The sequence below is a fragment of the Micromys minutus genome (genome assembly GCF_963924665.1).
Source record: "Micromys minutus genome assembly, chromosome: 16".
NCBI lineage: Eukaryota > Metazoa > Chordata > Mammalia > Rodentia > Muridae > Micromys > Micromys minutus.
The window spans coordinates 38,445,761-38,457,674 of NC_137985.1; the positions used below are offsets into that span (position 1 = coordinate 38,445,761).

At 49.3% G+C, this 11,914-nt stretch overlaps 1 protein-coding gene across 1 annotated transcript in view; it reads right to left on the reverse strand.

The window, feature by feature from the left end:
• Positions 1-527: 527 nt before the first annotated feature.
• The window catches only part of IL10RA (interleukin 10 receptor subunit alpha), a gene marked incomplete at both ends in the record, with an annotated part of 37,329 nt that continues 25,942 nt past the window's right edge, over positions 528-11,914 (reverse strand). The window contains 7 exons of the mRNA XM_080930586.1: positions 528-1,424; positions 4,417-4,535; positions 7,438-7,591; positions 8,433-8,599; positions 9,376-9,560; positions 9,983-10,097; positions 11,877-11,903. Of these exons, the coding sequence (XP_080786712.1) occupies positions 528-1,424; positions 4,417-4,535; positions 7,438-7,591; positions 8,433-8,599; positions 9,376-9,560; positions 9,983-10,097; positions 11,877-11,903 (1,664 nt within the window). The remainder of the gene's footprint in view (positions 1,425-4,416; positions 4,536-7,437; positions 7,592-8,432; positions 8,600-9,375; positions 9,561-9,982; positions 10,098-11,876; positions 11,904-11,914) is intronic.

An 11,914-nucleotide genomic window follows, 5' to 3' on the forward strand; every position in this document is an offset into this window, starting at 1 on the left:
GATCATTCAGGGCAGTTCATAGCCCGAGATCTCCTAGTGACAAGTAACCCGTCCTAGCTGGGGATCATCTCTACACGACAAAATTAAACTTGGCTCCTGTTCTGCCCCTTCTCTCTGGAGTCCTCCCTTTACCCTGCAGCAGGCTTGCCACTCTGACACCTCTGCAGACATCCAGGCTGACCTGACTTCAGACCTACATTCCAGATCCAGACCATATCCAGAAAGCCCTAGGGTTCCACCCAAACACAGGTCCTTCTAGTGCAGGACCCAGCCTTGAGTCTTGAGGTCTCTGTTAACCCTACTCAGCTCTGCTGGTATCTACAGGGCCTCACTCAGCAGACTAGCCACAACCGCACATGTACCAGACGCTTGCACAGCAAGATGACCTTTTCCTGCCCCGTGGAGCCTGGCTAGTCAGCCACAGTCGGTCTGCAGAAAAGGACCCATGTATTTCTTTAACTCCTGAGCCTCCCAGGTGCAGGGAGGTGAGCAGGAATGGCCGGGATGCAAAGAAACCTTAGCCCCTGTCATTCTTCTACCTGCAGACTGGACATCAATGGAAGGGTGACAAGGTTAGAGTCAAGGCTAGCCAGGAGGTCACCAGGGGCTGCCCCACAATCCAGAGGAGCAAGTTTATGGGCAAAACTCCAACCCTCTATGCTTAGGTCTTCACAACTAACCACACCCAGGAGTGACCACTCCTCAGCCAGTTGATTCCACTGTCTACTTGGTGTCCCTGGTGGAGCAGAGGCCATCCCTTGAGACTCCTGTTTCAAATAACCCATGGTCAGGGCTGCTGGAGGCCAAGCTAAATCATCCTGCAGGTGCACCCCGAGTTCAGGATCAAAGGCATCAGTCAAGGGCATCTCTTCGTCCAAGTGTTCCGCTGGGTCTGCTGCCTCTTCCTTCCATCTGGTCTGTTTCTGGTAGCCCTGGAAAGTTCCCATGACTTGGTCTTTCTCCTCAGGGACTTTCGGCTCTAGAAGACAGACATGGCCCAAGGCAGAGCCATCCTGTGTGTACTTAGGCTGCTCCGGAGAGTTCTGAACTAGGTTAATGTCACTGTCATCCTGGTCCTGGTGGGTATATCCAAACTGCTGCTTCCAGGTGGACCCCATGCTGGAGTGCAAGCAGATCCCACTGTCTATGTTGTCCCCACAGGTGTCCTGGAGCTCTGGAGACTCTTCCTTCCCCAGCGTCTCCTGGATCTGGGGGTGGGAGTCAGGGAGGAGGAATTGGGACTCTTCCGTCTGAAGTGATGGTTTGCCGCTGCCAAAGCCACTGTCAGTACTGCCATGCAGGTCTGAGTCTCGCAGCTCTGGTGACACCTTTGGGAAGGCCTCCAAGTCTAGGATGTGAAGGGCATCGAGAGTTTCTGGGCAGAAAGGGTCATCCAGGAGGAAGTTGCGAGGCTTCTCAAAGACCTGAGAAGAGAGGCGGGGTGAGCGTGATAATTGTCATGGCCAACTTGATAGCACTGAGAACCACCACGTGGTCCCATGGATTATGTCGGTAGGGCTGTTTTGAGAAAGGTTAAGCTGAGCTGGGAAGACTTACCATGACTGTGATGCTATCCCATGGGCCGGAGTCCTGGGATGCATAAGGATGAGAGAGTGAGCTGAGTACCAGCTTCATCTCTCTCTGCTTCCTGACTGTGGGTGTGATGCTACCAGCTGCTGCCCGCATGCTCCTGCTGTTGTGCCTTCCCTCCCATGGTGCACTGCTCCCTCAAGCCATGAACCCAAAGTAAACTCCTCCTCAAGTCGCTTCTGCCGGGGGTGTTTTGTCACAGTAGTGAAAAAAGATCAGTCGATACAGGGAGAGAAGTGTGGCTGCCCGCAAGGACCCTCCCTGGTGCCAGCCAAGGAACTGTGGAGGAGGCTCGAAGTAGGCACAGAGCCTGGGAAGCCTGCACTGAGCTCCCTGGTTTGTACTGGCATCAGAACTGTACAATTTTCCCCTAAGGGCACTTCATGGTTTGGCCCTGAGTGGATACCACATTGCCCAGGGTCTTGCTGAGTGAGACCAAAGAATCTACCCAGATATTCTACTTTCGATGATCTCTGTAACCTATGAGACAGTTGAAGGGCCAGGCCCATCCAGGAGTTTGTGTAAACTATTTTGACAATGACTCCAAGTAAGAAATAGATGCTAAGTAAGCGCCTGTATGTGTAGCTCATGCGAGTCACTGAAACTAGAGTCCAAAGGGCATATGTATCTACAGACCCCAGTGCATTCTCACCCTATCCCACCCCATCCATCTCTCTATCCTGCCCTCCTTTGCATTTTCTAGCTTGCAGGCAAGGGATTGCTCTCCTTAGTTGCCCAGAGGAAGCCATTCAACCCTTTGCACTCTGTTCCTCTGCTCTAGCCACAGTGGTGTTCTTCCTATCCTGAACACAGCAACAGCAGCCCTGTCTCAGGACCTTTGCACATGCCGACCCCTCTGCTCAGAACACCTCTAGCACTCCACGTGGCTGTCTCCTCCTGCTTGTTCAGCTCAGATCCCGCCTCCTCAGAGAGACTTTGCAAGACCAGCCCAAACCATTCCTGTAGCCACTGTCTCTTGTACCTCTCTCCTTACTTCTTCCTAAACTTAGTTCTTGTATGAGCTGGCTGGTCTTATGTCAGCTTGACACACACACTACATCTATTTGAAAGGAGGGAACTTTAATTGAGGAAACACTTCCACGAGATCCAGCTGGAAGGCATTTTCTTCATTAGTGATCAATGGGGGAAGGCCCAGGCCACTGTGTGTGGTGCCACCCCAGGGCTGAAAGTCTTGGGTTCTATAAAAAAGCAGGGCAAGTAAGCCAGGGGAGGCAAGCCAGTAAGCAGCATCCCTCCATGGCCTCTGCATCAGCTCCTGCCTCCAGGTCCTTGCCCTGTTTAAGTTCCTGCTGACTTCCTTCAGTGATGAACGGTGATATGGAAGTGTAAACTGAATGAACCCTTTCCTCTGACCTTGCTTTTACATCATGGGGTTTCATTGCAGCAATAGGAACCCCGGTGAAGGCACTATAATATGAATTCTAAAGTAACTGCCCAGTCTTATTCATCATTCTAAGAGCTTAAGTTGAATTCCAATTAGTAGGGACTCAGGTTTGTTGACAGACAGACTGACAGACCATGCTGCACCCCTGCCTTCATTTCTTCAGCATTTAACCCTCCCATGCAATTCTTCCTGGTTGTGAGCCCCATTACCACCACAATGATTAGTGATGAAGGATGTATCTGTTAGCAGCTTGCTGCTGAGCCAATGTCCTTGTCTTTTCTGTGCTTTGGTTTCTCATCCATACATGGAATTAGTACCAGCACCTGCTTTCTCATGGGGAAGCTTGTGCCATGCTTGGATCATTCAGCTTACCTATAAGACACTCCCTGGTAATTCTTTAGGCATATCGTTACCCCGATGTCCTACAGGAGGAATTCGAAACTCAGAGAGGTTAAACGATGTGCCTCGAGTCACCAGCAGCAAAGGACAAACCCAGAATTATACGCGGCCACCTAGATTTGAGGTCCCCAGCTTGCTTAATAAAACGGCCAGGTCCCGTTGGATGGTCAGCTCAAGTCAGCAGCCAGCTGAGAGTTAATTAAGGCCTGTGCTAGGGCTCACTCTCTCCTGGTTAACCCCACACACAGCAGCATCTGAACTGGGCTGTAAATCTGAGGAGACAAACTCCAAACGAGCAGCAATGCTGTGACTCACAGATCCACAAGGAACCAAGTGCTACCTGTCGTTTCTGGACATTGGTATTGTCTGATCTCTGCCTGTCTCATGGCTGTAAAGCTAGCCTTTGACACCTGGCTTGCACTGGCTTGCATCAAGTCCTGAGGACCTCTTGAGGCCACAAGACAGCACTTACAACCAGGGAAGATGTTCTGTAACTAGCTCAAGTGCTGCTTAACTCACTCAGAAAGGCTCTGGGTACCCTCCTGGCCTCCACAGGGCCAGGCTCAGTAGTGAGGTTCATTTGGCCCCAAGTCACCAGCGCTTGGGCTCCAGGCCCTGCACAGAATATGAGCTAAAGTGCCGATGGAACAGATCAGATCAAGGGATGAATGTGCCGAACTGAATCTCTCGGGAGTGCAAAGAAACATGATGAGGACCAACTTCAGAGAGATACAAGAAAGAACTGTCTAAACCTTTGAGAGCTTTAGGGTTGGGTGAGAACAGACTCATGTCTAAACAAAGGTCCTGATTAGGCCAGTGTGTGTGTGTGTGTGTGTGTGTGTGTGTGTGTGTGTGTGTGTGTGTGTATGTGTGTGTGTGTGTACCTGCACATGCACTCTCTGTCTCTGCGCTACCCAGAGACACCGTTCTTCAGGCTGGGTTTTGTGTTTGTTTGCCCACCCCATACTGCTGGATGAGTGTGCCAGACCATGTGGGGAATCTAGGAAGGACAGCACACTCACCAGGACTGCAGGCAACTTTCCCGGGCGCCGGATGTACCACAGGAGAACTAGGCCGACCAGAGCTCCGCAGAGTAGCAGGATAGACAGGAATACAATGCTGAGGTTGGTCACGGTGAAATCTACAGACACAGAAAGATGTGTTTGTGGTAGATAAGATACAGTCCTTTGGCTATGTTCAGAATGCTCTCAGTGAACGGCCACAGATCATCCCCACAGGCAGTGGGCGAGTTACAGCCCTAGCGATATCTCAGTTCCTGGGAATGTCAGCCCTCACCAGTTCCCTCAGTAGCACACTGGTTCTGTCTCAAGCGAACTACACATGATGGCCAATAAGCACCGAGGCAGGATAATACGGTAGGTGAGAGTGGAGACTGAGGTCCCAGCTTTACTTTTTACTAGCTATGGGACTGTGGACAAAATAATGAGTCCTTCCAAGTCCCACTGCCCATGTAGACAATGGGAAAGTTACAGAGCAGCCTCATAGGATAGCAGTCAAATGTCAAGCCTGTATCACCTGACCCAAGCGTTAGGAGGCCAACGCCAGCATCACCTCATCTTACATATCGAGACCCTGAAGCCCAGAGAGATTAAGTCTCTTGCTTGAGGTCACATGTCGGGAAGCAGTAAAGCTGAGAGCCAAACAGACCTTTTGACTATATGGATGATGGAATCTCTTCCTGTAAGCAGCCAGAGGTGACCTATGAAGATGGTGGGCTACTCTCTTACTCAGAAAACCCCACAAAATCGTGCAAATCCAGAAGTTCAATCCTTCCTGACCACTTTCAGAACATCCGGGAAACTTCCCAGGCCATCAAGGGTATGCATATTTGCAAAGCCACCAAGTATCTAAGGATGTCACTTTAAAGAAGCAATGTGTGCCATTCTGGGGGTATAATAGTGGAGTTGGTAGGTGCACCCAGGCCAAACAGTGGAGCTGGACATAGGCAAGGTGGCCAAAACAGAGTACAGAATTTTCACTGCATATGCTTAAAAATGCAGAGAGTAATGCTGAACGTAGATTCTCTAGTCATTGAACACATCAGGTGAACAAGGCACCTAAGATGCACAGTTGAACCTACAGAGCTCATGGCCGGATTAACCCATACATGAGCTCCCCCTGCCACATTGAGATGATCCTCGCTGAGAAGGAACAGATTGTTCCAAAGCCAGGAGAGAAAAAGGAAAAGATATCAAGCATTCAAGGAAAAGATATCCCAGAAGAAACTGAAGAGACAGAAACTCATGGCACAGGAATAAATTCAACATAAATGCAGATACAAGTTTGTTTGTTTTCTTTTTAAAGGAGGGGGCTAGAGAAATGCAAGCAGCAACTCAGTACAGCTAGTGACTTCTCGGTGGGACTTTCATGACAGTGGGCTGCACCGAAACGCATCACAATTTTACCAAGAGTCCTTTTCACGTTTGTTGAAGGGGCATTCCCAGGGCACATACTGGATACAGTGTGATCACTTAAATTAGCTGCCATGGGTTGCTAGTTACGGATCCCTCTGGGCAGTCAGCAGCAAGTCTCACAAGGGCGAGACCCAATTTCTACACCTGGTTCCCCATCCTGGCAAAGGGCCCTGGGGCCCCTGGCTGAGGGCCTGGAGCAGGCTCTGCAGACTCTGGCAGCTCTGTCAAATGGCCAGCTCAGCATTGCTCCTTCTGGGATACCCAGGGCAGGGAGGAGCCCTTCCCACACAGACCCTGAGAGGAACAGCCCCAAACAGGACCAAACAGGAACTAGTGCATTTAGGCTGGGAAGATTCCCCCAGAAGTCCAGCTGTGTTCAGGTGAAGGGCCCCCTGTGTATTCTCCTTGCAAGAATAAAGCTATTCTGAATAGACACTTGGATATCCTTCCTTTTGACTATCTGACTCTAGAAACAACAGGCTTCTCTAAGGAATCTCATGCTGAAGTCTGATGCCAGCCAGGGGGAACTTGTCTCCTGGAGATTTCACACTGTTCTAAGGACAGACCAACATGAAAGACTGAGGGGTTGGATAATGATGGTGGGTGGGACCACACACCCTGACCCGGCCTGCTTGGTTCTGCATACCTGGGGGAGTCCATTTAAACCTAAACACCATGTTAATGTGAATGCCCTTACTACTCCAAAAAATGGGCTTTCAGGGTCACCAGCCCTGTTTGTTTCTCTTCTCAATGTGGCCACATTGAATACACTCCCTCTTTCTGTTTTTCACTCTGGGTCTTTGATTAAGGGGGTGATCTATCTTGTTGGGGGTCCTGTCAGGTGCCAAGCTCTGACTCACACAGCTCTGGTGGTAATTATGACAAGTGCATATGACAGAGGGGTGCTTGGGAGGTTCCTCAGAAGCCCAGCTGCTTCTGCTGAGAGAAAAGGCACATTTTGAATGCCAGCCACTCCCAACAAGTTATTGTGGACATAAAGAAAAGACTGAATAATCCCTTAGAGTTGCTACAATTATGCTATTGTGGGAACTTTTTAAAAAGTCCCATTCTTCAGTCACGATTATCTGCGTTGTTACCTCTATATGGTGAAAGAGAAATGAGTGTTTGGATCATGGTTTAGATTCTTAAGGAAGTTTTGACCCTTGGTGAATATTTCCTCTGTGCTAAACTTTGGATTTTGATTTCATATTGATTAAGGGGGTCTTTTGAGCTGTGCGTGTATATGTTGCTTTGTGTGTAGTATGATATATTATGATGCTGTATGTTTGTGTGGTCTGTGCATGTGTGTGCATGTATGTGTGTGCGTGTGTATGTGTGTGTGTGTGTGTGTGTATGAGATATATATATATATATATATATATATATATATATATATATATATAGAGAGAGAGAGAGAGAGAGAGAGAGAGAGAGAGAGAGAGAATAGTTCTAAGCAGGATGGGGCCATTTCTCCCATGGTTTGTGTGAAGGTAGAAGGCTCTATGCAGAAGCTCTGAGCCCAGCACAGGCACCAGAAACCCTAAGCATGGCTTTCTGAATTTTTCTGGATGGTTTGAGCACCCTCTGCCTGCACCCTGAGCCACTCACACTGCTCCAATGTGACATGTAAACACTGCTCCTTCGACCACTCCGCCTTGTTATTTCTGGTTTCCACATGGGGCATCACCTTGACACAAAACTCTCTCATCCCTCTGGGGACTTTGAGGGTGAAGTTTTCTTCTTCCACTGTCTTGGTTATGTTCTGAATGGAGACAGGAGTAACAATCGATCCTTTAGTCACTGACGATAACAAACCCCGTGATTGTCACTAGAGACTATCATCTCTTTAACTGCCAAGCTAACTTTGCTCTAATCTTTGTGAGTATGCATGTCAGATGTGTGTGCCCACACATGTATGTGTGTGTCTGTGTGTGTTAATGCAATGTGGATGTCGGACAACAACCAGATGTCAGTTGTCCGTCTTCCACTTTGGGACAAGGCCTCTTTGGGGATTGCCACTGTGTACTCTAGCCGAGATCTGATCTGAGTCTCTTGTCTGCAGCTCCCATCTTACTGTAGAAGCACTGGGTCATAAATGTGTGCTTCTAAGTCTGGCTTTATGTGGGTTGTGGGGGTTTGAACTCAGATCCTCCTGCTTGTGCACAGAGAGCTGGTTACCTGCTCAGCCATCTCCCCAGCCCTCCATTTTTATTTTAACAGAGCAAAGGGAATCTTTTATAGAAGTGGAGGCTCTTCACAGAAAGAACTAGAAAAAAACTGAGCCAAGAGTATTTGATAGGTTCCAGACTGCAGGGGCTGGGCCCCAGCACAACTTGCAGTTTCCTTATCTGCAAACTGGAAGAAAACACTCACAGGGAGCTGTCGCATGCCTTGTGCACTGTTGAAATTGCTGGTCACTGTTGATCATTATGATGATAGGCATGTTCTTCTCACTCTCCCCTGGGAGCACAGTTTAAATATTAGTTCCCTCCTGGATCCCCATAAACTTTTTTTTTTCCTGTGTGTGTCAAGTTCCACAGTGGAACATGAAAGTGATTCCCATCTAAGTAGCCCTGGTCTGAAGGCCTTGGGGAACATCATACCTTTTGTTCTGAGAACTTCCGGATGAAAACCCTATAAATTCGGTGATCCTGAAAGATCTGTTCATACTCGTCACCTGCGGGTGCTATCTTGGGCCTGGGGGGATGGATTGTCCCGTAGATGAAGCCATGGCTTACTTTCAGAGCCACGCTATCCACCGTCAGAATCACTAAGTGAGAGACAGGAAAAGGTGTGAGGCTGAGGACTAGGAACAGCACCCAGAGCCTTTACCACTCTGAAACCTCAGGTTTACAGTTCTACCCATCACGAGAGCCTCTTAGGAAATGTGTCTTTTAGCACCCAGGAAATCTGAATAGCTCGGCCTGGGCCCTTGAAATACAATTTTAAAAGCTACTCCTGAGCATGGGCTTTTGGCAGGCAGCTGAGCCCGAGCATATAAGCTGGCTTTTGGGAAACAGTGACCTATCCAGAAATCCCCTCTAGCTTTCAGTCCTATAGAGTGAGACCACCTTGTACCAGACCCTGTGCAGACCCAGTGTGGACAGACAGATTCTACTGTGGCCAGGCTGACCACCCTGGAACTCCCCAGAAATTGTCTTGATTTTTTTTTTTTTCAGTACATCTTCCAGCCTCAAAGGTACGACCTGGGAGATTTTCCCTACAAGGGGCCAAGGCCTCACTGAACTGTGTCTCTACCTGTTACACTGAGCCCTGAATGCTTAGGGTCCAGTGCCTTGTCCTAAGCGAGTTTATAGCTATGGCTCTCATGACACTGACACCCCACCCATCCCAAGACCTCTCTTATGGAGGATAAACAATATCACTTCCCTTTAAAATCTCAGAGAGATCTGTTGAGGCAGTTCCCTGGCCAGAAAGCTTGGTGACATTAAAGCCATGAGAACAGATAGAATACGCCCTGGGCTTAAGTTCCTGGCAGGAATTGGCCCATAAGGCCATGTTCTAAGTCCAGGAGAGGCAAAGCACCTTCATCCACTGTGAAGCGAGTATCAGTGACGGTCCAGTTGGAGTGCTGACTGCTGTCCACTGCCCGGACTCTGGCCCGGTAGCCATAGCTGTGGTACAGATCCAGGGTGAACGTGGTGAGATCACAGGATAGCGCCTGAGCCTTTCTACAGATGTGGATGTCTTTCCAGATGGAGGTTCCGTACCTGAGGAGATACCAGAACAGGCACTTGGGAAGCTGCTTGTGCCTCAACCGTTCTCCTTTACAGGGGGAAGGGAAAGGCCAGGCAGAATGCTCCCATAGTGACAGAAAAGGAGCAATCCTCGGGGCCCTAGCAAGAGTCTCTCACATTCCTCCATAAGAATGTGTTGGCCCACTTCAGAACCCCTTTTCTTTTCTTGTAGTTATGTTTATGAATACTTTTCCAGAACACAAAAAGCCCTCCAAGCCAATAGCTGCTCACCTTAGGGATCCCAGCACACTGCTCAATTCATATGACACAATTCATATGACTCAATTCATATGTCCGAGTCTCTTTGGTCTCATCTCAATAGTAAAGTGACCATCTAGTTCCTTTCCTGCCTCCTTCTGGTCCCCCTCTGTCCCCTGTGACATTTTTTTCCTTACTTCTTGAGGGCCACTTCGTAGTAGGTTCTCTCAGACTGGTTTGGGATAGGCTTCCAGTGGAGGATGTGCTGGAAAAATCTGGCTTCAAACCACACGCAAGAAGGGCTTGGCAGTTCTGTCCCTAGGGGAAAGAATTCTAACACTAGAGAAAGCAGAGGTACCCAGGGGACTGGGAAGAGGGTGGTGACAGCCACAAGGGTACTTTGAGAGGGTGGGGCTGGGCACTTTACATATGTTCCATTTAGTGATCACAGCAGCTGTAGGCTCTAGACACATGTCAAACTTACTGCAGAAGAAATAGAAGCCCAGAGAATCAGAGGGTTAGCCTAAGGCCAGTGGCGTCAGTAAGGAGCACAGCAGAGAACATTATCCAGAATGTGTCTGATTCCAAAGACGGTGTCCTGTCCCGCTCTGCCTGTGTGGTGTGGGACAGACAAGGGCAAGTTGGGTCTGATACACTCCAGGATAATGTCCAGGGGTGGTGCAGGTGAGCAGTGAGCTCTCAAATGAGTCAGCCCCTGGCTCTGCCCAGTGCCTGTCCCTGTTCTAGTAAGATCCCAGGACTTAGTTCTCATCTCAAGCTTGCTCAAATGCTTCAGCCCCTGACCTCTTCTGGAAACGTAGAATTCCTGCTTGTTAATATCACCTTCCCCTTCTGCACAGACATCTTGGGGCCCCGGGCCCAGGCCCAAGGTGTTCCCCACTCTGTAGTTTTTAGAAAAAGCTTCAGCTCAGATATGGACATCTGTATAATCAGACGCCTAGGTGAGCCAGAAGGGGAGATAGGGAATGTCAGCTGTCCCTCCTCCTGGCCTCCTCACAGAGGTCTTTAGGGTAGAAAACTCAGTAGTGAACTACCTGTAGTCTCCCATTCTCTTAGTTCTAAAGCTCAGACTGAAGGAGCCTGGAACTAGCAGCTTACAGGTTCCAGGAGCAGAGGAGTGACCCCCTCGGGACCCTCTGTCTTTTCTGTAACAATACAATAAACATTCCTATTTGAATTATGCTGATGAATTCTGCCAGGTTAGGTGTGTTGCAAGGCCAATAGCCCTTGTTCCTCTCCAGTCTTCTTGACTCTTTAAAATGTCTCCTCTTGAAGGCAGCTCTACAATCACTTCCCTTCTCCAAACTGTCAGCTCTCCAGTCGTGTTTTCTCTGAGTGACTCTGCCTTTCTCAGAAAACACTTGTCCCTGCCCCCTGGCTCCCTTTCACGTATTGTCTCTGAATCTCAAGGCTGTGTGTTTCAGTTGCGAAACTCTAAGAGGGGGAGTGAACCTCAGCCTGTGTTTGTGAGGTTCAGCAGGCCACATCCCTAGTGCCACTATAGATTACATGACTTTGCTTGTTTTATTCGAATGTTGGCATCCTGTAAAAGTGTGTTTGGGGTCCCTAGTCTTTGTACTCCTGTACCACTTGGTCCCTCCAACACCGCTCTTTTTCATTCTCTCCTGGGCTACTGAAACGCAGCTTGAGCTGAGAGGTAGGTAAAGTGGGGGGGAGGGGATGAATCACGGGGGGAAGGATGGGCAGAAGGGAGGCACGGGGTGAGATGGTAAGGTTCGGGAAGAGTAGCCTAAGAAGGGGGCTTGCTCTGACCCATGGTAGAACAGACAGCAGAAAAGCGAGGAGTAAAGTTATGGTTTGTCCGGAGGTGGGGGAATGATGACTTTGGGAACAAGGGTACAGGATGGAAACTGTAGTCTTTACCCATCCATCGCTGGCCACTCCCAAAGAGTCATAGTTAATCTTAGCCTCCTCCACTTACACAGCAGGTGAGCCTGAGACCCAGTTTTGCAAGCATGAAGGAGCTGGGGCTGGGACCTCCGGCCATCCAAGCAGATTCTCCAGTGAATGAGAACTTTAAAGCAACAGAGCGAGCGCTGGGGAGCCTACCGTGTGCGCGGAAGCCCAGGCTCAGGGCTGAAGATCGT